At 41.5% G+C, this 27942-nt stretch overlaps 1 protein-coding gene across 2 annotated transcripts; it reads left to right on the forward strand.

The window, feature by feature from the left end:
• Positions 1 to 20: 20 nt before the first annotated feature.
• Positions 21 to 24154, forward strand: PBLD (phenazine biosynthesis like protein domain containing). 2 transcript variants are annotated; one of them, XM_063133049.1, is made up of 11 exons: positions 21 to 120; positions 300 to 583; positions 2884 to 3034; positions 10409 to 10508; positions 13669 to 13767; positions 14516 to 14625; positions 14714 to 14743; positions 18106 to 18194; positions 20197 to 20375; positions 21997 to 22059; positions 23564 to 24154. In XM_063133049.1, exons 3-11 carry the CDS (start codon positions 2951 to 2953, stop codon positions 23674 to 23676), a joined length of 867 nt encoding a protein of 288 aa, XP_062989119.1. In that variant the 5' UTR covers positions 21 to 120; positions 300 to 583; positions 2884 to 2950; the 3' UTR covers positions 23677 to 24154. The 2 variants fall into 2 exon arrangements, with proteins under 2 accessions (XP_062989119.1, XP_062989120.1); XM_063133050.1 differs by having other exon boundaries at positions 27 to 120; positions 303 to 583.
• Positions 24155 to 27942: the final 3788 nt, after the last annotated feature.

Raw genomic sequence — 27942 nt, forward strand, 5'->3', positions numbered from 1 at the left:
CGCAGGTTGGCGCTGTTTAAAGCAAGCCCGCCGCACCCGTGGGAGGCGAGCGGGGGAGTCGTTGGGGCCTAAGTGACGATTTGGCCCTGTCTACCTCAGTAGAGGTAGCAACCGTTTATGGTACGACAGTTAATTCAGTTATAAAGCGGAAGTTCTGGAAAAATCAGTATATTAATCACGTGAAGAATGGTTAACGCGAGCCCAGCTGTGCATGTGGCAATCCAGAAGCCTAGAGAGCTTTGGCTATTGGGTGGTACAAAAATGTAATTAATAAAATAAATATCGCTCTTTTTTTCCAGCAGTCAGGACTTGTAGAAATGGCTGTCAACTTGCGTGTTCAGTTTGGTTCACAAGTCCCTCCCACATCACATGTTCAGTGGACCAGTGGCAGCTGTGTATTTCCGGTAAATGGGCCGTTGTGGTAGAAGAGGTCCCTGCGCAATCACGTACGTTTGCTCCACTGCTTCCAAGTGCCACCTGTGATCTGCACTCTTCTGGCAACCAGCCGCCACTGCAATGGACAAATGTGTGGGAGGAGGTGGGATAGTTGCAGCTGTCCCTGCTACCTGTGTTCATTGTTAAGGTATGCCTTGAGTACAACTCTGTGATTAGGCGGACTGTGATATCTAGATCTATCCTGACCTGTGGACCTTGCGACAGTCCTGTGTGCATAAGTCTCAGGTTATAAATAACTCCCAAGAATGAGAGAGACTATTTTCTATAGATGTCTGCAGCATGATACAGTGAATTCATAAAACATTTCAAGAATTTAAAGTATGTCACGTATATATAGTGCCCAGTACCTCTGTAGCAGATTTCAGGGTTGGAAAGGGAGGTGGGGTTGGGGGGTGAATTCATCTAATGAATTTTGTAGTTGAGATTTGAAGCAGGAACATTCAGTTCGTGCTCTTAGCCGTCACACTACACAAGCTCTCCAGTGCCAGTGTGTACCCAGTACTAAATTAGATCTTGAAAATTATTTGGTTTATTATTATTATTATTATTATTATTATTATTTATTTATTTATATAGCACCATCAATGTACATGGTGCTGTACAGATTACACAGTAAATAGCAAGACCCTGCTGCATAGGCTTACAATCAGAGAACACTTAGTCTCTACACATCTATGAAAGAAATCTGACATTGTAATACAAAAAAATTCAGTAGACAAATACTGGAAGGGCTGTAAAGGAGTTTAAATAGCAACAAGAAGAAAGTAAATAGCGTTGCTGTTTGCAAATTGAATGTCGAAATGATACGTTTAAGTAGTGTTGCCAAGTGCTGGAATAATCCTTGAATTAACACCACATGATAAGTATATGTTCACAATCATTCTGTAATGGGGAGGGAAAATCCTGTTCAAATTAACATGTCTTTATTATAAAATTTCACAAAGCAGTTACCCTGGGATTGCAGAGCTGAAGGCATGCACACACTGTACCCATTTGACAGCCAGAGGACAAAGGGCCACCACGCGTACTTCTAGACAGCTTGTTTACCCCGCTGTAAATGCGCAGTGGCGGCATTTCGGGCAGATGACGCAGCCGTCATCCTGAAGCCATTTAGGGGCAAACCCCCAAAGATGCGCTTTTAAAATGTTGGCTACTTACTGCGACTTTTTCCTCCCAGCAAGGCATAGATGTGGATTTGCCGTCTGTTGCCTTGCTCCAGTGTTGCACTAGAGATGTGTCCCGGCCAATAGCTAGCCCTAATTGGTTGTGATGGCTGGACAGGAGGAGGGGGCGGACCAACGAGCCCAATGGCCACTGGACTGCCTCTGCACCTCCACGGACCCTGCAGAGTTTCCAGTAAGAAATAATACACACGTTTTTTAAAAAAAAAAAATCAGAGGGTTCACCAGGACATGGGGAGGTAGTGGTCCGTCTGCGCACCTCCCTATATCTGTGAAATTGCGCTGTTCAAGAAATGGAAAAAAATTGGGGAACCTGCTCGTCTCCAGCACGAGCACAACAGGATGGGAGGGGGTGGAGGTTTGCCTCCGCACTGGAGAAATTGTCCAGGTGAAGATGGGTGTGCGTGCGTGCAGCAATGGTGCTAGGGGCAGCTGCACCCCGTGAAGTTCCAAAGCCCACATTGGTGCTCCTTTTAGTGTGTACTATGGAGGAGCACAAATGCGGGCTTTTGGATAACGAGGCGGCAAGCAACCTCGTGTAGAGGTGGCCTGAGTGGTTGCACCAAATGCCTCCCAGGAAGAACATCATGGCAAGAGAAATACGATAGCCCTCACAATTCATGGTCCATAAGTACATATGCTTAGTTATGTAAATCCTACCTAACGATTAACAAGCAAGAGCACACGTGCTGCTTCCAAAGGACAGCCTTAAATGCAATTTTCCTGTATCAGATAATGTTTGGCCCCTAATGGGCAACTTGTTGCCCTCCATATATTTTGGCCTACAACTCCCATTATCCCTCACCACTAGGACTGATGCTAGCTAGGGCTGATGGGAGTTGTGGGTCAATACAACTGGAGGGCCACAAGTTGTCCACCCCCAATTAAAAGTATGAAATATGGCCTTGATAAATAATGTGTTTTCTAATTTGTTGCACACTTGGGGATCAGCCCTATTGTACACAGTTGGACTTTCATCTGCTTTTGCACTGCTGCCTGCATTTCTGTACTGTGATAAATAAATGGACCTACCTCTTCCAGATTCCACAGTTAATAACATTGATACCATAAATTAATTGGGCTTTATTAATACCCTTCAAAATCAATTTCATCTAAACATGGGACATTTTTTTTCAAATGTAGCTTCCATATTGGTGCATATACGAAAAACATTAAGTGGTTGCAGATAATACTACCAGTTCTTTCTATGACTTGGTTAATATTAACTTAGACTTTTATGCAATAGGTGAAAGGGAGAGACCTCACTTTGCAAAAGGCCATTTTGAGAAGCAGCAACAACATAAGGGAAGAAAATGCAGATTTCTATTTTCATAGTTGATGCATTTACAGATCAGCCATTTCGTGGCAATCCTGCAGCTGTTTGTCTTCTTGAAGATGTAAGTTTTTGAAATGTGATTTTACGTTAAAGATTACTAACTAGCACTAATCTTTGCTATGTGTGACTGGTGCCATTTTGGTTGATTGAGACTTTGCTAATGTACATACAGAGAATTTTAAACACCTGTACAGTTTATTTAGGGCAGAGTTTTTTGATTTCCTGCCCTCAGGGAAACCTTTTCACATTTTTTTCTGGAATCTCCTGCACATCTGCCTCAGAGCATTCTGGGGTACATTCTAGGAAAACCTTCAGTTCATCTGGCATCAGGCAGGCCTGAAGGGCAAGGAGTGAGGAATCTCAGGCTTGCATGTCAAATCGGGCCCTCATGGGGTCCCAGTTCAGCCCTCCTTGGTTCCGTAGATAGCCATGCCCCCACTTTCTCCCAACCATGAATTGTTTCACAATGTTTGTGCAGTTTTTTTCTCCATTCTAAAAAGTGGACATGCCTCTCCTAAGCTTTTGTTAGTGGCACCTAGAACTTGAAGCTAAACAATGCTGGGATTATCCCCCCCCCCCCTTTGCCCAGCACTGGAATGTGCTCCCCACAAAGCTTCTCTGAAATTGAATTCAGAGCTCAGGCTAAAAGAGGTTCCCAGCCCCTGCTGCAGGACCTCACTATTGCCATATGCAAACTTGGAGTGCTTGAGACTCCCCTGTAACTCCATTGCAGGGGAAGATAATAATAAATAAATAATCTTAATTTCATGTATATAATGATGGGCTCTGAGATGTGGTGACTGACAAAGGAATATTGTGGCTAGCTCAATAAAAAGCCATTTGCGGCTACTGTAAAAAAGCAAATTCAGTGTTGGAGATTAGAAAAGGAATAGAAAATAAAACTGCCAATAGAATGCATTTTTATTAATCATAATGCCATATATAAACATATGCAATGGCAGTGTGTGTGTGTGTACAGTTCTGGTCACCACACTTCAAAAGGGATATTGTAAAGCTGGAAAAGGTGCAGAAAAGCCCCACCAAAATAATCAAGCTGCTAGAACAACTTCCCACATGAAGAAAAGTTGCAATGTTAGCTTAAGAAGAAAAGGTGAGTCAGGGCAGACATGACAGAGGTGTATAAAGTTATGCATGGTGCGGCGAAAATGGATCAGGAGAAGTTTATCTCCCTGTCAGTGCTAGAATCCAGTGCCATTCAATAAAGCTGAGTGGCAGGAGAGTCAGGACAGATAAAAAGAAATATTTCTTCACGCAATGTGGAATCCAGCACTACAAGGTGTAGCAATGCCTACCAACATGGACAGCTTTAAAGACAAATTCATGGACGATATAACTACCAATGGCTACTAGCCATGATGGCTATATATTACATCCAGGATCAGAGGGAGTGTGCCTCTGTATACTGATTTCTAGGGAACATGAGCATAAGGGTGCTATTGCTGGTTGGACATTGTGGGAACAGAATTTTGGACTAGACAAGCCTTTGGCCTGATCCAGCACCACTCTTACATTTTAATGCCAACAGGGCTTTGGAAGTATTTTTTATATATTTATTTATTACATTTTTATACTGCCCAATAGCTGAAGCTCTCTGGGCGGTTCACAAAAACTAAACTCATGAAGAGCATAAAAACAACCAACAATCTAAAAACACAAATGCAAAATACAATATAAAAAGCACAACCAGTATAAAACCACCCAGCAAAAATTGATAGTTACAGTATGGAATTTTTATATAAAATATGTCCACCACTTTAGACCCCACCTCATCCCACTTTGAATTGATTTGCTCATCCAGCAACAGCTAAGGATCACAGGAATTCTACGAACCAAATGCACGTCCAGATACTTCCCATTTTTTTCTATAAGAGAAAGTGCTAAAAAATACAGAATTCTGTGCACATGAGAACATTTTTCTCCACCATAAAGAACAGGAAACTCATATCTGTAACTTTAGATCATACCTATCTCCTCTTTACCTTTTCTTTATCTTTTATTTTGTTGAATGAACACTGTTGCCTTGATCTATAAAATGGTTGATCAATTATGACAAAATGAGACAACCAGGAGATTGCTATATCTGAAGCCTGCCACATGATGGCAGTATTTAAAAACATACTTTCAGTTGTCTGGGATGTTCTGTTTTGCTCTGCTCTGCAAATACAAGCCTGGGTTGACAAATTCATGGAGGTTAAAGCTATCAATGGTTACTAGTTACGATGTTTATATTCTGTCTCCAATATCAGAGTCAGTAAGCCTCTGTATATCGGTTACTGGGAAATATGAACAGGAGGGTGTTATTGCATCATGTCCTGCTTGTGGGCTTCCCAGAGGTAGCTGCTTGGCCACTATGGGAAACAAAATGCTGTACTAGATGGGCCGTTGGTCTGATCCAGCGCTGCAGAACTCGTCTTACATTCCTGTATTCAGTGTTACGTTGACTACATTTCCCCCCTCATTAAAATCCCCATAGTACTTTGGTGTGTTTTTAAAGTCACAAAGTATAGATTCCTTAAGATGGGGTGGGCAACACCAAAATAAAATAGGCACATTGAGAAGCAATAAGGGGCTGTGGGGGGCAAATACGGCCCATGGGCCTTCTGGGCCCCCCACGCTTCCCAATGTGCCTATTTTATTTTAACTAGGAAAATGAAGTTGTGGTTTGCTGGTGAAACAGCTTCAGAGCCTTAAGAGTGCCTGAATTTATCTGTGGTAGCAGGGGGCATGCAGGGGGAGAAGGTTGGGATGGGGGATTGGCGTTCAGACTGCCCAAAGTTGCCCACACCTGCCTTAAAATAATGTTATGTTGTGTTAAGTGGTCATGGGTATTCACTCTTGCTAAGAACATAAGATATGCCTTGCTGGATAAGACCAAGGTCCAGTTACTTCAGTATTCACTTTATATGGATCCCAGCATGTGTGCTAAGTGGTGATTCTTTAGAAAGTGGATAGTGCACTTGTTTCTTTTTAATTTGTTGCACATTTGATCTTTTCTCAAAGTTGCAGGCCTATCACATTTTTCTAGTCTAACAGCCACTTCCTTCAGTTCCCTCAATATGTCCGACAGCATGAGCATATATCTGTAGATGTCTGGAATAAGCCTTATGTGAACAAAGCACATTCTGTGTGAACTGGTAATAAATGGTATCCAATGTTAGTCCCATTAATTTCAATGGATCTAGTCTAAGTAAGGCTAACATTGGATGCAACCCAATGGTTGGTATGGGGGCATCATGCTTGAGAGTGCCTTGAATAAAAATGAAGATTTAGACCAGATTCCATTCAAGGGGGTCTCAAAAAGTGACAGCAGCTGATGGTAGTGGTGTATGATTTGGGGTGGCTAAACCATGCTTATGCCATTGCGAACTCCCCTCCCCTCATTCTTTATTTGTAAATGTATTGGCAATGATTGGCATGAAGTTCTCATTCCTGTGAGCATGTTTTGCTTTGGGCTGTGTACAGTGATAGGGCATCTCCAAGGGACAGGCTCTTGGGGGCAGTGCTGTATGATTTATTTATTTATTGCATTTCTATACCGCCCAATAGCCGAAGCTCTCTGGGCAGTTTACAAAATTAAGACAATTCAAGTATAAAACAACAGTATAAAACCATAATATAAAATACAATGTAAAAGCACAACCAAGATAAAAACAGCAGCAATGCAAAAATACAAATTTAAAATACACATTTAAAACAGCAAGTTCAAATTAATTTATAGACTGTTAAAATACTGGGAGAATAAAAAGGTCTTCACCTAGCATCTAAAATAATATAATGTAGGTGCCAAGCAAACCTCCTTAGGGAGCTCATTCCACAGCCGGGGTGCCACAGCAGAAAATATCCTCCTCCTGGTGGCCACTTGGGGTAGACTAAGGCTGATTTCTATTTCTAACTCCTTATTCATACGTGTATCAACAGGGAAAGAAAATACTGACATGGGACTATGAAACTCTGGGCTGGACCAAATGCTAGGGCATCAAGCAGTGGCGTATAATTTGAGGCACTCCGAGTCTTATTTCTTTATTCATAAGTCTTTCGGTATTCATTGGTGCTGGGTTATCATGTTTAAGAGAGCCTTCTGGAAGAATGGAATTTTGCACTAGACATACTGCTAAGAAATTTCATATAAGACAGTCTTCCAATGGGAGAAGTACATGATTTCGGGTGACCCAATGCTCATGTCAAGATGCAAAACTTGAGTTTCTTATTCATGTGTGTCAGATTTAGGGATAAAAAGTACCCTCTGCAAAAGGTACTTTTGGGCAGGCCATAGCACTAGGGCATCTCATAGAGGACAGTCTCCCAGCAGCAGAGAACTCTACATGAGCGATTTATTGCATGCTCATGATTAGCCACTCACGGAAGTTTGTGGGTCCTTTACATGATGCCATCAATCTCCATGATGTCTCCCAAGGCTTTCCCTGGAATCCCACTCCAAAAAAGATTGAGATAATGCACTATTTAAAATTATCATGGGATGCCACAGATCACTAGATGGTGCTGTTTTGTTTAACTTTATGGAGCATTGCCAAGAGGGGAAGTTTTAAATTACAAATTATGTGGTCATCATTGGTTGCCATCTAAACAAGCTGAAGTCAACATGGAAAGAACCCAGAAGAAAAAAAGTGATAAGGGTGCGGTTTTTCCCCTTAATGTAGAGAAGCTCAGACGTAGCACATAGGGTTCCCCCCCACCCCAGTTCCTTACTCATGCTGCTTCTGTACCTCTATCTATATAAATAAAAATGTAAATGTTAGTTCGAAACAGACGTTATATCTCCGAAAGTTCTTCACAGATTGCTTTGAAATTTTAACACAACGTTGCATTCGAATACGCGAGCGTTGTTATATAACTATGTTCTATATGGGGACAAAAGTTTGTCTTAAAATCGAAGAAATAGGCCTCCTCAAAACCAGTCCTGCTGATCATTGTGACATCGCCAACCAGTAGGCCAATCCACTGCCTCTGCCTTCTCTCTTATTTGCATGTTCTCTCACAATTGGCTGAGTGAATATAGATGTCACACCTGTGACAGTTACACGTTCTGAAGAAAGGTAACTGCCAGGAGTTTCCGCTAACCTCCTCACCGTAAAAACATCCTTTTTTAAAAACCAAACAATTTGCTTTACTTCATCCAAATAATGCCTCACAGAAGATCACACTTAGGTCGTCGTACTCGCAGAGCGGAAGCACTGTGACGAGAAATTGCAAATCAGACTGAGGAAGAACGGGCATCAGCAAACGAGAAAAAAAGAAAAAGAATGCCTCAAATACGTGCCAAGGAACCAGGCAAGCAACGTTCAGCCAGACTTGAGGATGCACGATTGCGAGCATGGCAATCGCGTTCTACAGCTTCAGATCGAGTCGACGGACAACCTGGCATATTCAAAGAAACAACGATAGGCAGACTGTACACCGTGCATCCCAATCAAGATGAATGCTTCTTTCTTCGCATGCTGTTGGTCAATGTGCCCGGTCCAACGTCTTTCCATCAATTGAGAATTGTCAACGGCATTACACATGCCACTTTCCGCAGTGCATGTCAAGCTCTGAATTTATTGGAGAGCGACCGACACTGGGATGTATGCATTAATGACGCGTGCAACACGTCACATCCAAATCAAATTCGTGCATTGTTTGCAATCATATTGACCGCCTGCTCTCCTTCATCTCCAACAGAGTTATGGGAGAAATATAAATCGGACATGGCTGAAGATATTCTCCATCGAATACGCAAAGAAAATTCAAATATAAACATGGATTTCACACCAGAAATCTACAACGAAGCGTTGATAATGATTGAAGATTTGTGCTTAGAAATCGCAAACAAAGTTCTCAATCAATTGGCAATGCCATCACCGAATCGAACTGTTGCTGCTTCGTTCGATGTAGAATTGCGTCGTGAACAAAATTACAACACGGATGATCTTTTGTCGTATGTGCAATCAAATATTCCTAAGCTAACGCTTGAGCAAAAACGCATTTACGATCAAATAATGAAAACCATCAATAACGGGATTGGAGAAATCTTCTTCTTAGATGCGCCAGGAGGAACTGGTAAAACGTTCCTAATTAGATTGATTCTGGCAGCAATTCGATCCCCAAATGACATAGCCTTAGCTCTTGCGTCGTCCGGAAAAGCTGCGACATTGCTACCTGTTGGAAGAACTGCTCATTCTGCTTTGAAATTGCCATTAAACGTACAATTCATTGAAACTCCCACGTGCAACATCTCCAAAGCATCCGGCATGGGAAAAATATTACAAAAATGCAAACTTATTGTTTGGGATGAATGCACAATGGCACACAAAAAAATCACTTGAGGCTCTTGATAGATCATTGCAAGATTTGCGTGGAAATATCAGACCATTTGGGAACACATTAATATTGCTTGCAGGAGATTTCAGGCAAACTTTACCTGTAATTCCTCGATCGACACCAGCGGATGAAATAAATGCTTGCCTGAAATACTCTACTTTGTGGCGACACGTAAAGACGTTAAAATTAACTACAAATATGCGTGTCCAGCTGCAAAACGATCGATCAGCTGAGATATTCTCACGTCAATTGCTGGAAATTGGGAACGGAAAGGTGCCGGTTGATCTGACCTCAGGACGAATTTTATTACCTCATAACTTCTGTAATTTAGTGACATCAAAAGAAGAATTGGTTGAAAAAGTATTTCCAAATATTCAAACCAATTATAAGAATCACGATTGGCTGAGTGAACGAGCTATTCTTGCGGCCAAGAACAAAAACGTCTACGAACTTAACAATATTATTCAATCTAACATTCAAAGCGAGGCAGTCACATACAAGTCCATCGACACTGTTGTGGAAGCAGATGAAGCAGTTAATTATCCAACAGAATTTTTGAATTCACTCGATCTGCCAGGGATGCCACCGCACGTAGTGCAATTGAAAATCGGCATGCCAATTATCATGTTGCGAAATATCAACCAGCCAAAACTTTGCAACGGCACGCGGCTTGCAGTAAAAAAATTACTGAGCAACGTCATAGAAGGAACAATCTTTGTTTAGATTGTTTAGATCTAGACACAGATTGCTTCTCACATGGACAATTATATGTTGCGTGTTCTAGAGTCGGCAAACCAGACAATCTCTATATCTACACAGACAATGGAACAACTAAAAATATTGTATATCCACAAGCATTGTGAAATTAAACATATTAGAAACATTCGCTTTGTCTTTTCTTTCTTTTCAATTTAACCAGACTGAGCCACAGCAACGCGTGGCAGGGTACAGCTAGTGTTAAATAAGGTACTGGGTACCAAGAACCACCTTCCGCATCAGGTCTAATAACGGTTTCTTGTTTATCAGATATTTGAAGACATGTGCATCTTTGCTAGTAAGGAAATAATATCCTTTTAAAATGTATGTTGATTTTTAGGAATTGGAAGAAGGTTGTCACCAAAAAATCGCAGCAGAAATGAACCTGTCAGAAACTGCGTTCATCAGAAAACTGCACCCCACCGATGACTTTACCAAAAGTAAGTCCCTTTAGCTCAGACTTCTCCAACCTGGTGCCCTCAAATATTTTGGACTCGGTATTCCAGGCCATGCAGGCTGGGGCTGATGAGAGTTGCAATCCAAAACGTCTGGAGGACACCAAGCTGGGGAAGTCTGTTTTAACTATTAAAATAAGTTGTACTTTTGCTATTGGCTTCAACAGAAGGTAAATTCTGCCTATTATCTTGTTTTAGTGAACTTTGTAAGAAGACTGATTATTATTTTTAAGTGCATATCTACATAACAGACTTAATTTGGTTTAAAGTTACATCTTCATCTTGGGAACTGTAAGTCTGCAAGAGGGCAGGGGATTAGTGATCTCTAGCAAAATTATCAGCAATTCACAAAACTAAAATTCCCAGGATTCTTTTGGGGAAGCCATGACATTATATTTGAAAACAGTGCAGGAAATCCAGATAGTCCAAAATAGGGCAGCAAAATGACTAACTAGGTCTCACTGATACAATCATGTTAAACCAGTACTTTGTCATCTGGCTGGCTCCCAGCCTGTTTCTGGGCCCAATTCAGAGTACTGCCATTAACCTTTAAAGCCCTCAATGACTTGGGGTAGGCTACCTGAATGGTTTGGGGTATGTCTTCCATATATGCCTGCCTGGACTGTAAGATCATTTTCACAGGTCTTTTTCTGGGTTCCTCTGCCAAATAAGGTGAGGTGGGTGGCACCAGGGCGAGGGTTCTTTTCAGTTGTGGAACCTGATTATGGAATACCTCCTCAGAGAGGCTCGCCTGGCACCTACATTGCAAATAACTAAAATAAAATGAAGTGATATAAAGTGGGGGCTGTCTATATGTGGGGAAAGCCGTGCAGTGACTGTGGATCTGTGCCACATCGGTTAGATGGCCCAAGTGCAGCTTCTTAGCCACCACAGGGCTTCCCTGGGATTTACTCCGACTTTTTCAAACGGAGTAACATCAATACGGCACTTCTGCCATACGGCATTGCTCTGGGGCCAATCCAGGGTCAACTTGGGGGCTGTGCCTAGTGTAAAGCAACCAGTAATCGGTCGCTTTCCACCAGGAAGAGGGCGGGAGCTGCTTCAGTACCCGGATGGCTGCCCAACGCCCCCGTGGTCCCTCCTCAGCATTGGGAGAGGGAACGCGGGGGGTTGAAGAGGGAGGTGGCACCAACCTGGTGCCATGAAGACAGCCTTGTGGACAGCTATATTGGTATGAAACCAATGTAAATTTGTAGAATAGATAAGTCCTGAACTGTGTCACCCAGTCCCTTTTTGTTGTTGTAGCAGTGTCTCCTCAAGGCATGTGCTCAGTGCAAAATAGTTGAGCCCAGTGACCCTGGTGAAGGTAGCTATTCCTGTCATCATCAGAGCACCTTTCCCAGCATGCCTGGGGTGAGATCAGAACAGCAAGTGTGGATAGAAAAGTTATTGAGTGAACTGGTCCTTGGTCTCCAATGACCAAAAGAAACTCTACAAATGTTCTTCAACACAGGAAGGTAAATCAATGGTTTCTAATTAAACTAGCTATTTAGTAACTAACCAACAAATCTAATCCTTAGCATTTCCTTTTGTATGCAACTCACATATAACAGAAACATGTGAATACTCCCAAGACACTTCACAATGATTAATTCTTTAATCACATGTGGGACAGTTAGCTTAATAAAATTATCTCCATTTGAAGCTCTGGTTCAGTTTCATTGAAGAGTGGCATATAATTTCTTTATGGTTGCAATTCTATACACAATTACCTTGGAGAAAGATGCCCTGAATGGGGCTTACTTCTATGTAGACATGTATCAGATTGTACTGTGAATAACTAAATAAAGTAGATTTTATTTTATTTTCTAATAAGGCCAACTAAATATGTTTTCTTAGTGAGTATCCTGCTTGATCGTGTATGGTGCATCTGTAGCTGTGGCCCAATCTCAACACACAGCAAAATTATAAGAGTTTCGAAATGGTAGAATGGATTATACAACTGAAGACGGCAAGTGGGAGAAATATCATTAGGAAGTTCTGAAATGAGCAGAAACACTAATTTCTGAATCGTGATAGTTTGGTAGAGTTTCATGTTTCATAAACGAGTGTTTTCACATTTCTGGTTCCTAGAGAAAGCACTAAATCTCATTGCGCAAATGATGGGCACCGCATGTAAATGGAAGTGGCGTTGTCCCCCGTTTGCGCAATGGCCTACTTGGATACTGCCCCCCCCCCCGCAAGCAGAATTGTAGCTTAGCAAGGAGTGGTAAACTAGGCTAGAATTTTTCTCCTTGGTATGCCAGCTCTCTTCTTGCAGGGAGGTTTTTTGTTTTTGTCTTCTTATTGAAAGAAGCATTAAAAATGGCACCTTCTACCTGCAACCATCCTACCCACCCCAGGATTCTACCACCACATTTTGCTGGGATGGACAGACCAGACCGTAGTTCCATCCCATTCAGTATTTATCTATAAGGTTTCATCTGAGAGAGCACATTTATTACTAAATAGATGTCACACACACTGATTTTCCTAGAGTGATCATACTGAACCATCTTCTCAAATACCTACTATATACATTCTCTAGTTCACCCCTTACTTACTTAAAATAAATCTCAGAGTTTCTCTACATGAGTGTTTTATTGCATGCTCATGAATGGTCACTCATGGAAGTTTGCGGTCCTTTACATGACATTGTCAACCTCCAGGACATTTCCTATTTTTTCACCCCTTTATCCCACCTTCAGAAAGATCGGATATAAGCTGTAATAAAAGTTAATGGCGCCATATTGACAGTGCAGTATAGATGGCAATGTTTCATTGAACATACACAACATTGTCAAGAAGGGCAATTCCAAATCATGTGTTCACCATTTAAAGAAGCCCATCGTAAATCCAAAGAGATTCTGGAAGAAGAAAGCCTGGTAAGGTTGCGAGATTTTTGCTTAATGTAGAGAACCTCGCAGTCCTGGAAATATTTCAGGTAGATGGGTGTTTTCTTGCTCATTCAGCAAGGAAAACAGCAGCTGTGATGTGAAAGGGACTAGCAAGCAGTAACTTTATAAAAGGTCAAGTGAGTGTCTGGAAATCTGCATGATTGAAGCTGATATGATATAGTCACAAGGCAACAAAAGGGACTTGTGTGAGTTCCCAGTAAGACTGACTCTTATATTTTCTTTCTTAGGTTCCCATTTTGGATTAAGGTGGTTTACACCAACTAATGAAGTCCCTCTCTGTGGTCATGCCACCCTTGCGTCAGCTGCTGTGTTATTCCAACTCAAAAGTAATTAACATTTCACTATCAGGCATTTGATATATGCGAGGGAGACTGGAGCAGGCAGGCACCATCAGAGCCTGCTTCAGTTGGACACCCCCCCCCCCACAGGGCTAACTACCATCTTCACCCTGTCGAGAAGAAGATGCGAGGGAGACTGGAGCAGGCAGGCACCATCAGAGCCTGCTTCAGTTGGACCCCACCCACCCAGGGCTAACTGCCATCTTCACCCTGTGGGGAAGAAGATGCGAGGGAGACTGGAGCAGGCAGGCACCATCGGAGCCTGCTTCAGTTGGACCCACCCACCCAGGGCTAACTGCCATCTTCACCCTGTCGAGAAGAAGATGCGAGGGAGACTGGAGCAGGCAGGCACCATCAGAGCCTGCTTCAGTTGGACACCCCCCCCCCCAGGGCTAACATCTTCACCTTGTGGGGAAGAAGGAACTGTTGGTTTGCCCCTCCATTGGGAGATGAGAGGACGGAGCAGGGCCTTCCTACCAGCCTAAGCAGTCTCCTTAATTTCTTTTTATTTTCTCCCTCTTCCCTCCCTGTACACTTTTCCTTGTGTGTCATGTCTTTTTTTAGAATGTAAGCCTGAGAGTAGGGACTGTATTCTTTACTGATACATTGTAAGCCACTCCGAGAGCCTTCTGGCTGAGGTGCGGGATAAAAATACTCTAAATAAAATAAAATAAATAAATATTGTGAATACTTTTAAATCTACATTACAGTTATGTGTTTCTGATTTTAAAAACAGAAAATGTGAATTCTACCCTCACTTTCCAAACTCTGAGTGGAGAACTGATTGCCAGAGAAGCAGAAGATTATATTATCCTGGACTTACCACTTTATTTCACCTGTCCACAGGTTAGATTTCAATGGTACAATTGCCAACATTTTGCCAAAAGAAGAGAGAAAAAGCATGCTTTATTTACATGTTCCTTTTTTCATCTAGGATTTTCAGGAAGTGAAAGAGTTAGTGAAGGTAATTTGTCGCGTTCTCGTGTTACATTGTATAAATAACTTTACAGTCTAACTCTGTATAAGATTTGATCTTGTTAATCACCCTTTCTGTTGAATGCTTTCTGCATGCAAGGTCTCTTTTCCTGTGTTATACTGGACCACATAAAGCCAACATATCTTCATCATGCCCTCTCTACTTATGATTAGGTGTAGGCGATCTAGTGCCCTCCAGATGTTTTTGACTCTTGATTCCCATAAGCCCCTGCCAGCATGGCCAATGTTCAGGGATTTAGGGAGTAAGTCTAAGGGCTTCTCTACATTGAAACAAAAATCCTGCACCTTTACTGGGGCTTCTTATTCCAAAGTGTTTGTGGGATTATGATTGGCACAATACACACACTCCCCCCCCTCCCGCACCTTTTATTTTTTTTACCATTTGCTTGTTGGGCAAATTCCATACGTTATATTTAATCAGCCAGTAGATGGCGCTGTGATTCCAGAGATGATATTGCATTTTTGGTGAGTTAAAAAAGGGCAGAAAGAAGCTTAAAAATAACAGGGGAGGCACCAGAGGTTTACGACGTCGTGAAAAGGACCGTAAACTTCTATGACTGACCAACACAAATGCATGATGAAAGCCTCATGTGAAGAGAGCCTAAATCATCTGGAGTAGGTCATCAGATTGCTTACCGCTTGATTATACAAATACAATTTCAATATTTGACAAAATATTTTACTAAATCATGGATAGAGTTGACTCAAAGTAGGACCAATATAGCAGGTTAGGTAATCTATCCTAACTGCAAAATGGTTCAGTAAGCTTAATAGAGAAGGCCTGGCGTGTAGACAGTAAATAGTCCTGGGTTGAAATTCTCATTTAGCCACAATGTTAATTGGGTGACTTTGGGCCAATCATCACCTTTCAGTCTAACCTTCCACATTGTTATTGTGGTGTAAACTGAGATGACGGCCACATAAATTGCCCGTGTACATTTGGAGGAAGAATGATATACATATGTGATCAAATGTAATCAATAAATAGGGCATGGAGGTTTATGGGGTTTTGATAGATACAATTATGGGATCAGACACTGAGTTCCATGAATGGGGTGGAGAAGAGGCTGAGAGAAGGTAAAAAATGAATACATTCCTCTTCTTTGAAAACCTCATCTAAATTCTCTCTGATCTCATGGTCAGCAACTCATGTGTTTAAAGATAGCTCATTCAGATGTACCAAAGTTCAGATAATCTAAATCAGCCTTCCCCTTCCAGATGTGTTTGACTACATCTCCTATCACCCCCAGATGACATGGCCAATGGGAGATGAAGTCCAATGCATCTGGAGAGCACCGGGATGGGGAAACCTGATCTAAACAAACTCGGACTCTGAAGGAGGAGGAAACAGAAAACCCACATGGGTTGCATTTTCCTTCCCTGTGTTTATTTGGGCCAGATAAAGCTATTCCCTATTCAAGCAAAGTAGATTTTCTAATTAAAATAAAATAAATCAACATAGCACCGGTAAGAGCACTGCAGCTATAGCCACACACGTTTACTCAGAAGTAAGCAATACTGTATCCAATGGGCTCTCTGCCTGCTTTATAAGCTCAGGGGAAGCCTTGGGAGAAGGGAAAGGCTGTGCTTTGCAGGCTAAGAAATGGCTCTGCAGCTGGAATGTACGGTAAAGGATAAAGGAAGAAGGGTCATCCCCAAAACACCATCCGTGTTCCCCAGGGACAATTTCTTCCAGCCTGTCTCAATTGCACATTTTTCTCTCCATACCTGCTGAAAAAATGCACAGCCATTCCACTCTTTCCCACCTGTCTGGATTTTTTGTAGTTAGAGAAAAGATGGATGTAGCAGTGGGAGAGCATGGGCTGCTTACAACTGGATCATGATGTTATCCCAACCGTCTGCAACATTCTGGCTCCATTCAGAAGACACCTTAAACCACGGCTTTAACCATGGTGGTTAAGCCAGAAAGCCAGGCCATGTTCAGAAGAACGCCTTATTCACCATGGTTAAAGCCGTAGTTTAAGGTGTCTTCTGAATGGGGCCTCTGTGAATGAGCAGGGGCGGTACTAGATCTCCCCCAAAATGGAGCTCACCACCCCATTCAACCCCACTCCAATTGATGGACTCCTGTCATTATTTGAAGGAAAGGCATATATTCAAGGGCATCCATATATTATCATCTCAGCTCTTCTACAGTTCAGATGCAGCTTTTGAGCCAAAAAGGCTGCGCATTTTGCAGCTACTGACGTACTCTTCAAGATGCCAGTGGACCACTAGCATTCCACTGAGGGGAAAAGGAAACATCTGACATGCAAGCGAGAGAATTAACTTAATTTATTATTTAGATATGGGGTGCCTAATACTAAAAAAACAAAATAATTATAACTGGCAATTAATATTTTTCAAAATTAAAATTAATTTCCCCTTCTGTGGTGTACGCCTAAAGTAACCTTATTTATTTCAGAAGTAATATGTTTAGCATGGAAGTTTAATGTGAAATATACCATTATTTTTTCTTTCAGATACCTTAACATATGGGACATATCTTGCCCACCTAGTAATATACTTTGCCCCTTCTGTGCCACCCTAGAATTTTTTTTCTGGTGCCACCAATATGAACAAGGCAGGGCAATGGCATAATGAAAGCTTTGCGTGGAAGTACCCTTGCTTCCAGCTGCTGAGGTCTTACAGCTATCAGTCAGAAGGCCCTGTGCAGCTATTCCATCTTTTTTTTCTTAATGGAGCCACAGTAAGGGAGAAGACGGAAGGTGTTGTGGGAAAACACAGTAGGGCTACAAGTGGAAGACAACGGCATCTGAATATCGTGTAAAACCCCATGAATGAGATGGCCGGTGGTGCAATAAAAGCCTCATATGGAAGCATGTTTATTCTACAGCTATTTAGGAGATGCTAACTCAACCTACCCACCCCACAAAGCATAGCTATTTTTAAGGAGGGCCATGCAGAAAATTAGTGTCCTTCCTTATTGCATCTACTGTGCCTTTCCTGAGTCTTGGTCAGGATCGACACTACTGCTTTATAATGATTTATAATGTCATTGGCTACAACTGTTGGGACCCAGGACGTCGTCGTCGTCATCATATGCTGCCTTTTGTCCAATGCTGTATATTCCGTATACCCTTTTCAAACCATTTTCAAAGTATTATATCCTGCTTGGTGTAAATCTGGCTTCCTTATATTCATATATTGTCCTTCCATCTGTGCCCTTTACTAGAAAGGGAACTTTACACTTAACAAAACAGTTAATGAAAAGCTTCAGTTGTAAGGAAGTGTGTGATGAATGGTTTATTCTTTGTGGTTTATTCTTTGTGGTTCTTTGTGGTTTATTCTGCAATATTTTCTCGCCAGGCAGCAGTTGGTGATTTGAATGTTCAAGATATTCGCTATTCTCCTGACACTAAGAAGCTCCTTGTTTGTCTCAGTGACATTTATAAAAGGTATTATGTGTTTTGGTTACAAGTTTCTTTAGGTGCTTCTATGTATATAGAATATTGTATATTTTGATGGGTTTTAAATTTTGTATACTTTTAATGTTTACTATTTTTAATTGTTGTAAACCGCCTAGAGAGCTTTAGCTGTGGGACGGTATATAAATGTAATAAAATAAAATAAATAAAATAAATAATATTCTTATGTGTCCCACCAACCCTCCCTTGGTGGCATTTTCGGTTTGTCTGACATTGAAGAACCCGTAGAGAAATTAGACATGTCTCTGCATTCTCCCTCACTTTGGATTAGCAGTTTTTCATCCTTTTATGGCAAAGTTTCTAGGACCGAGTGTACCCTTTTTGATTCCTGTGTTTTCTTTTGGTCTGATGGAGTGAAATTCATAAAGAATGCCATACATTGTTATTTTGATTAGCTATTAGATTAGAAATTTATCATCCATTTTGGGAAGCACTTTAAAAAAATCAGCATAATCAAATTATGTTCAAAAGTTATCTAGCAGGTACCCCATATGCTAACTGTATTAAATGAGAAAATATAATGACTAGAAATTTATATATTGTTCCATTCAAGTTTCATATAATTATTGGAAACAGAGAAGGGAAAATAAAATGTGTCCCTCTGTTAGCAAAGCTAGAGTTTAATATGGAAATACCAGTTGCAGGACAGGGCATTTTCAGTTGTGGCCCCTTCCCCTGGAGATTCGTATGGCTCCTATGCCACAGTTTTCCTGCAGTCTGTAAACCTCCAGTTTGTTTTTTCAGGCATTCAGTTTGGGCTAGATGTTGTTATCCTGCATTTTATTGCTATTTTTTAGCTGTACTCTTTGTCATGTGATTTTTATTGCCCTGTATTTCTTGTTGCTTTTATTTATGGTGTTTTAACTGTTGTTTTGGGGGAATTTAGTTGCTTTTTTTCTGTAAGCTTCTTTGAAGGCTTTTGGGCAGGAAAACAGCCTAGAAAGAAAAATAGAAATAAATGAACTGGTCTGATATAAATTCTTGCATCCTTTATAGATGTAATTCCTTTGGTCTTTTTTAGGCCTTCAGTTTTGTTTTTGAGAGAGCAATCCTGTGCTCCCTGGGAGACTGTCCCAAGGACCATAGCATTGCTCGGAAATCTCTGAGGTCAGACACAGTGCTCCGACCTTGGAAGAGGGAGTCAGAGATCTGACCCCAGCCCCTAACTCCTCGCAGCCAGCACAGACAGAATTGCACCAGCTGCCTCCCAAGTTTGGAAAAACAACCCCAGAGGAGGAAGAGAGGGGCATTCCAGTGGGTGAGGAGGGGAGGCCAGGATATGAGAGATCCTGAGCCTCGTTCCCTCTACTTCCACCTCCAAAGCACCCTTGCTAGACCTGCTGAAAAGCCCATCTAGTGAAAATCACCGAACACGGAGGATGAGGAGGCAGTGATCACCTCCGCCGCGCCACCTGCCCTGCCAGCTTCAGCCTGTCAAGGCCTAGGAATCTCGGAAGCCTCCAAGTTCGGAGTCTTCCGAGCAGTGAGGGTGCAATCGATAGGACTGCGCTCTCTAAACGTGTTAGTGTGTTTTTAGGTTTTATACTGCTGCTCTCCCTTACTCTCGTTTTTACTTTGGTTTTATTCTGCTTTATTTTTTAAAGGATTTTATGTTCTGTTTTATCATGTCGTATTTTATGTTTTTAATGTTTGTGACCCACTCTGGCTATTAGGTGGCATAGAAATGTCATAAATAAATAGAATAAATCATGTAATAATGTTCAATCCTCAGAAAGGAGTATTATATCTGAGCAAGGTTTTAGATGGTCCTTTTGTATCTGGCCTTCTTCCTTACCTCCAAGTTTACTGTTTTAAATTACAGTCGATAGTTTCCATAGCGAATATGCCCATTAATATTGTTACCCCTGTTACTGTTATCCAGAGTTGCAATATATTTCAGTTTGTTGTTCTTACTAGCACTTTTTAAGTCCTCAGTTTACCTAGATATAAAATAATATTTTAATATTTCCAGGTCTGATTTGGAGAAATTAAAAGTGAATGGCCAAGAACTTTTATTGGCCGAGAAGACTGGAAAAGTCAAAGGATTAATAGTCACTCTTAAGGGAGATTTTCATGGAAAACATGAAAGCTATGACTTTTACTCCCGCTACTTTGCACCATGGAATGGAGTTTCAGAAGATCCTGTCACAGGTGTGTTTGCATGTGCACACAGGGCTTTGCACCCATTTTTATGAATTGTAGGTGAATAATTCCTTTGATGCTTTGTTATTGTACCATTCTAAAAGAATAGATGAGTCAGTCTGTTGCATGCAGCAAAAACAGCAGAGCCCTGTGCCGCCTTAAAACCTAACAAATGTAAACAAGCTTTTGCAGGCATCACATATCTCTGTAGAAGCAAGATTTTGCATGTGAAAAGTCGTGTTACAATCAATTTATTCATCTTTAAGATGTCACAGGTCTATTTGTTTGTGAAATATATCTCGATTTAACCTGATATGGATTTTGGGGAAATATGCATGTAGGTATATATGTGTTGGTGCCTGGAAATGTTTAACAGATTCTTAAAAATGGAAACAATGCAATTGATAATAAAAAGGCTGATATATGCAGCGCAGGCTGGTGGTTCCGATTTTGGTGGGGCTGTAAATCCACTCTGGGTTTCAGTCAGAACCAGCCAGAACTCTAAAGGAGCTGTCCAAAAGAGGTTCAACACCTTGGATAGCTCCTTAGAAATTCTAGCTGGTTCTGACTGAAACCTGGAATGGATTCATGGCCCCACCAGAATTGGAGCCACCAGAATATGCTATATTCTTTAAGAGCGCTACTTGCAAGTGAGTGGGACTAAAATGTTTGTATAATTTGAATGTTTGACCTAAAACCAAAACAAGACAAATTAAGAAACTCACAAATATACCAAATATTTATAACAACTTTGAACATAATGTCATAATTTGAGGCCTAGTATATGATTTTATAAGAAAGTAATTTGATCAAATATGTGCATTGATTAAGGAATTCTAATTTCCCAAAATTCCATCACACTCTAGCATCACCAAGGAATAGTTCCCAGAGTGGGGCTATTCAGATGAAGAGGTGGAGTCATGCTGACAGGAGCAGGCTTAATTTTCAGAGTTGCTGTCATCAGAGCAGAGACTAGGTTTAACCGCCACCCCCATGATATTCCTCAATACACCCTTTCATTTCTCTCTCTCCACATAACTGAATGGCTCCCATTCCTGCACTTGAGGACACCACTTCAGGGTGGGATTGGTAAATTCGCCTCCCCTTTTTTAACTCTGGGTGGCTCAGCCCTCGCCGACAAGGACTACATGGGAGAGGCTGAGGTAATGTGTGGCTGCATGCAGCGCATACATAGGTGCAGTGAACCTCCCAGAAGTCTTTGCAATATATTTGCTCTCACTCCACACACACTTAGTCATCTGTTGATCGCCAGTTTGCTCATGGGGCTAATAATTCTGGCTCACCTCAAAATACTGTTGTAATGGAGACAGAAGTGATGCACATGATGTGCTTTCAACACTATAATGCTAGAAAAATGTTTGTTTGGGTAGTACCCATCTTTGCCCCAATGCTAGTGCTAATGATGTGCAAGCGCAAGCTAACATTTGCACAATGTAACTAGCAGTTGCTAGGGCAATGGAAAAAACCTAGCAAGCGGTAGTTATATTGTGTGAGCATTGGTTTACACCAGTGCAATGTCATTAGCGCTAGAGCTACTCTAGGACACAATTGGATAAGTCTTCTTTACTGCTGCTACTACTGCTGCTACATCTTTCCATTCTCTTTCCAGGATCTGCTCATGCTGTCTTAAGTAGTTACTGGTCACAACAACTGGGGAAAAACGAACTGTGTGGTAGGCATCCGTATTCTTTTACAAGGATATCCTTTATAGGTCTTAAAACAGCTATAAATGTAAGCGGTAAAAAATAATGAATTGAATCCTTAATTACAGATGAAAATTTCCCCTCCTATTGAAAAGGAAGGCTCATGATGCTGGGGAGCAGCATAAATGCCTTAGTCTCTCCCTCCCTTGCCATAGTTAAACTAGGGAATTCGCTACCACAAGATGTATTGATGGCCACCAAGTTGGATGGCGTTAAAAGAGGGTTGGACAAATTCATGGAGGATAAGGCTGTCATTGCCTAATAGTCCCGATTGCTATACGCTACCTAATATCAGAGGCAGTAAGCCTATGTACACCAGTCTCTGGTGAACAAGAGGGAAGGGGGCTATTGCACTCATGTCCTGGATTTTCCATAGGAAGCTGGTTGGCTCCTGTGTGAACAGAATGCTGGGACAGACGGATCTTGGTCTGATCCAGCATGACTCATCTTATATTCTGTTACGTGATGTGCTCTCATTAGACCCGTGTACAAACTTGCACACATTCTAATGAGACTTACACTCGCTTATAAGGAATCTTTTGACATTGGCAATAGAGCGTCTGTGGCTAAGTAAGGCGATTCTTACTCAAGGAACTTACAGCACTGAAGGGGATAACGCCACAATGGCACATTTATTGAGGTTGAAACAAATACAAAGGCACAAGCTAGTTTTGGGGAAATTAGCTGAGCAAGTCGAGGCTTAGAAGCAGTTTCAAGACTGAAAAATAGACTTTTTGAGATTTAAGAGCATACACATACACAGACAACAAGGGAAAGAGTAGGAATCTTTAAAGGCAGTATACCTTTCCTTGGGCTGCAGCCCTTTCCTGTAGACCAGAACTGGGGAGCGTTGCAACTCTTGGTCTTAGATGAAGAGGAAAAGAATACAGCCAGGCAAAGCATTCACTCATGGCAGCTTGCTCTTGCAAGCTGGAATCTGTAGTATGCTCTGTGTTTTTGGTTCAAAAGGGAGAAAGAGAGCTAGCCTGCTTCTTCCCTCAAACTTGAGGGTTTTTGTATGATCTTATTTAAAGATCTACTTGCTATGGGAACAAAAGAGGGTGATTTGGGATGATGGCTGTACTTGATGCAGCTTGGAGTTCAGCAACAGGGCTACATTAGCATGTGTATGATCAGGTATGACTCTTGCTATCCAATATTCATATTCTGCTTAGTTTTACCCCTATCTTTGTCTCTGGGGAATGCATTTGAAGAAGTCTATCAGGAAATGGTTACTTGACCCATGCCTTTTGTGAATGCTCTCAGTCTGTAGGTGGGGTTTTGGGTTGTTTCAAAATGGAGTCAGTATTGCTCACAGAAGCTACCTTGTAACAATTCTTAAAGTTGATTAAAATGACAAGAAATGTTTAAATAGCTTTTCCTTCCTTCCAATTTGTATGCATGGTGAAATTACTGTGGGTTTCCTTCACGGGCAAATGACGGTGCTAATTTCACATCAATCTCTTTGTTTAGCATTTCAGTGTTCCACTCGTGGAGGACAGCTGAAGATTTTGCTCCGGCATGATGGAAGAGTAGACATTGGTGGCCAAACAAGCATTGTGTTAAAGGGCTTTTTGACCATTTGAAGCAAATAAATAAATGCTCTCCATCATTAAAAATGTTTGTTCTGATTGTTGCTAATGCGGATACATATTTTACTTAGATGAATACTGCTACTTTATTTAAAAGGCAAAATATGCATAATTTAGAAACTTGTCTATACAGAATGTGCATATTTTTTGCATTAATAATTCCCTTTCCATCTTGAGAGCTTCAGACAGGTAATAACAGATTGAGCTGGCAATCCTAAACCTACTTAGTAGGGAGTAAATCCCATTGAACACCATGGGATTTAGTTATGAGCAAGCGTACATAGGATTGCACAGCAAGAAGCATGTTTACAGTGTAATCCTATACATGTGTCCTCAGAAATAAGTAAGAGCTCAGTGAGCATCCAGGTAAATAAATATCGTATTTCAGCCTTATTAAATTATACAATTTCTACCCAGTCCCTTTGCAACTGCTTGAGAGCGCTGTTCAAAACAAAACAAAACACACATGAGAAAAATAAGTTAAATGCAAGTTACCTAATGCTTGCTTAATCCTAGTCTAAAAATGAAGGTTCTATAGCTCCTCAGGCAAATATACTGGCTTATTTTTTTTTTTTTTAGACATCGATGGGAAGGGAGGTTCACTATTACCCCTGAATATTCAAATCAGGAGTGGCACCAGCACATTGCATTCTGGGGCAAATGCCTCAGCTTGGGCCTCATCAAAGCCCGCCAGCAATGACTTTGGGCCTGGTCTGTACTTCCTTTCAAATCCTACCCCGGTCCCCCCAACCCCAGGTCTGTGCAGTTGAGTTTAATCGGCACCACCAAATTTCCGCGTGATGCAAAGTCACACTTTGCTTAGGACCCCTCAAACCTGATTAAATAGCTAAACCTGTAAAACTTAGACCCACCCAACTCTCTTCCAGCATAACTCTACCTCTCAAAATGCCAGCCTACACAAAAGGATTTTCCTGTACTTCAAAATCATACTGATAGTGGCATGGCAACTACTTGAAAATGGATGAGTATTCCACATTGATGCACATAGGAAGATGTTAATATGAACCAGCTTTCCATATGGTTCAGAAGATTTCAACCACACAATTTATAGCTTCTGAGGCCCTTCATCCAATAAAGGTGCATTGGACGAGTATTGTGGCCACTTATGAACTGCCAAAAAAGAGAACAACAACTTGCTAATTTCTATGTATACATGAAAATTTAGAAATACTATTATTTAAATACAACTATTGTGTAGAAGACCGTTACCAGGTAACCTGTGTATCTGTCTGCTCAGTCTACTGACCAGGTGCTGTCAACTGTCAACTTCAAAGCCCAACTGTCCCTTCTGATGGTTCTTTACCTTTGAGCCAGAAGTAGACTGGGCATCCCTTCAAATAGAGGATGCCTTCAAAATAGAGGAAAGTTCTCTGGCAGCCCTTCAAATAGAGGACTGTCCTCTGTAAAAAAAAGAAAAAAGGATACATGGCCACACTATGGATAACATTGATGGCTCCAGGGAGAGATTTCATCTCTCTGATGAATGTAATGTGCCAAACATGCCAGATTTGCATTCCTTAATGGTGGATATCATGTCCTAGCAGACAAAGGGAAAAACTTTCGACCAATAGAGTATTGAATGTAACTTAACTTGCTAATCCAGAACTGACCAATAGAAAGGTTAGAAAGAGACTAACACCTTCTTGTAGTCAGGGCCTATATATACTGTGAGATCCTTTGTTCGGGGCGCTTCCATTTTATGCAACCGGAGAGCGTCCCCATACTGCAGTATCGGAAGTAAATAGATTAAGTATAGTCTCCAGCCTCGTGTGTTTGATTGGCTATTAAATCCCTGGTTGAAAGACAACAACAGAGAGAACATGAGGCAGTTTGAAGCAGCAGCCTCAAACCTGATCTTGGGTTCATGGAAGGAAAAAGGAAAGGAACCTCTCGTGCAAGCACTTGAGTCATTGCTGACTCCTAGAGCGACGCCTGCTTTCGCTGATGTTTTCTTGGCAGACTTTGTAGCGGGGTGGTTTGCCATTGCCTTCCCCAGTCGCAGTTACCTTTCCCCCAGCTAGCTGAGTACTCATTTTACCGACCTCGGAAGGATGGAAGGCTGAGTCGACCTGAGCCAGCTGTCTGAGAACCAGCTTCCGCTGGGATTGAACTCAGGCTGTGGGGAGAGTTTCGGCTGCAAATAGTAAAGTCAATTAATTTATTATTTTTGCTCCCTGGGAAGGGGTGAGGTGCTTATGGGTTTTTCTGTTTTAGGTACTAAAATAACTTGGCTGACCTAGGATACTATGCTGCCTTTAGTCCGCCTCAGGCAGAAAAATGTCTTAGGCCACTCATGCTCTTTGGGAAAGCCTCTAGAAAACTGGATTTGAAAAGATTTAGGGTCATGTCCAGGATGGTCTCCTAAGTAAATTAGAAGACATTTTGGTCCTTGGATTTGGCTCTGCCTGGGAACAAACTCATACTAGTGAAGGGCAGCATCTTCCATAGGCAGCCTGGCCATTGCCTGTCATGAGCTATCCGACCTGCTGGAGACCATAATGCTAGTCCAAGGCCCTGATAGAACACCAGTAATAAACAGTCACTGTTTGGCACATTATGTTTCACACTAGCAGGCATGTCCAGGAGCTTGCATGTAGACAATAATTTGCCGATGCGAAATGCTTCTAGGACTCCTGTAGGTGCATTAAGGAGGCAATTATTGTTTACCTGTCCAGATTTAACAAATAGACAATGTAGTTTTCTTTCCTGGGGGATTAAAATAATCAACCAAGTCTAATAACTTTTAAAACCACTTCCTATCGAAATCTTCCTGACTAAACCAATATACTTGCTGCTTAGGGCAGTTTTCTCCCTTTCCTTGCTTTTTTTGTTTTGTTTTGGGGTATAATTTATTTTTTTCCGTTGTCTCCGTTTCTTTGTAGTGCACGGGGGTGGGAGTGGGGGGAGACCAGGAAAGTCAGTGCTCAGGTGGGAGTCTGAGCTCTAAATGTGTTTGTAATCAACAGATTAGTTAATCAGCCATGATTTATTAATGATGAATTAATTATCCCTGATTTTGCATTTCTGCTGGCTAAATGGAGCTTTAAAGAGGTTATTTTATTAATCATCGCGGTGCTAATTGCAGACACTTACAGAAGGACTGCTAATTAAACATGCAACCGTGTGCAGAACAAGGCCTTGGCTGCTGAGAGTGGCAAGAATAGAAGAGCTCGTTTCCTTAGCAGTGAAACTTTATTCCCCATGAAATATTACAGTGTTGACCCAACCATGCTAATTAATTGCCAAGAGCTGTTTTAATACATTACAGGTTTTTCTGTCAGCAATTTTTGTTTAAGTTGATACCCACAGGCACAAATGGAGTGTGTGTTTTGTCTGGCTAGTGGTCACAACCCCCCAAAATCATAGGAGAACAGCTCCCAGGGCTTGTTGTATAGTTCAATGTACTGACGATCTGGCAGTTCATCATTTCATCTACCAATAAAACCATAGTCAAACCACTGTAAAGCAGCAGCAACAAAAAATTACTTCTAAAGCCAGGGCTTCCTCATATGAACGCTTGCATACACACTTAATGACCCAGTTCGCAGTTAAAACAAATTCATAGGTTGATTAACACAAGATTAGTCAGGAGCAAATGAGTGTGCTATCTCATGTCTGCTCACAGCTTCTACTTTGCTTCCTGTTTACAAGCACCCAGGAACATCCTGGGTTGTTTGATACGACATCCAAACCAGGAACTCTGGGTTGTTGAGAGACAGAACCCAGAGTTTGGTCCCATGGGTGGTTGTTGGGTTAAAACTCTGGGTTGTTTGTCCCTAAATGACTCAGAGTTTTGGGTTTGGATGTCACATCAAACAACCCAGGAATCGGGTGATCCTGGGTTGTTTGATAAACAGGATGCAAAGTGGAAGCTGGTTGGTCTCGCTAGTGTGTGGATGGGAGACTGCCTAGGAATTCCATGAACACTATCTTGAGTTCCATGATGGATGTAAATGTACTAAATAAATAATACATAAATAAATTCAATCAAACATGTAAGAAGAGAGAGTAACAACATCCTTCATACAAAAGTTAAATTCAAAATGTCTAATATTAACATAAATTTACTTCAATATCAGTGTTAGTACAGGTGATAGAAATATAGTAACATTTCTTTTCCGAGATTATATTGGAAATAGGTGTCGAGAGACTAGTTCTGATGCAGCTTCTGTTGGGATGCCAGCTGGGCTGACTTTATTTCGCCTTCCTTTAGCTCCGCCCGTTTTAGTCTGCGGTGTA

Source organism: Elgaria multicarinata, chromosome 8, assembly GCF_023053635.1.
Source record: "Elgaria multicarinata webbii isolate HBS135686 ecotype San Diego chromosome 8, rElgMul1.1.pri, whole genome shotgun sequence".
Classification (NCBI taxonomy): domain Eukaryota; kingdom Metazoa; phylum Chordata; class Lepidosauria; order Squamata; family Anguidae; genus Elgaria; species Elgaria multicarinata.

Coding starts and splice junctions, on each gene's coding strand:
- PBLD (XM_063133049.1), top strand. CDS start 2,951: ATGCAGATTTCTATTTTCATAGTTGATGCATTTACAGATCAGCCATTT. Junction 14,744..18,105: donor AAGTGAAAGAGTTAGTGAAG/GTAATTTGTCGC, acceptor TTTTCTCGCCAG/GCAGCAGTTGGTGATTTGAA. Junction 18,195..20,196: donor CTCAGTGACATTTATAAAAG/GTATTATGTGTT, acceptor TAATATTTCCAG/GTCTGATTTGGAGAAATTAA.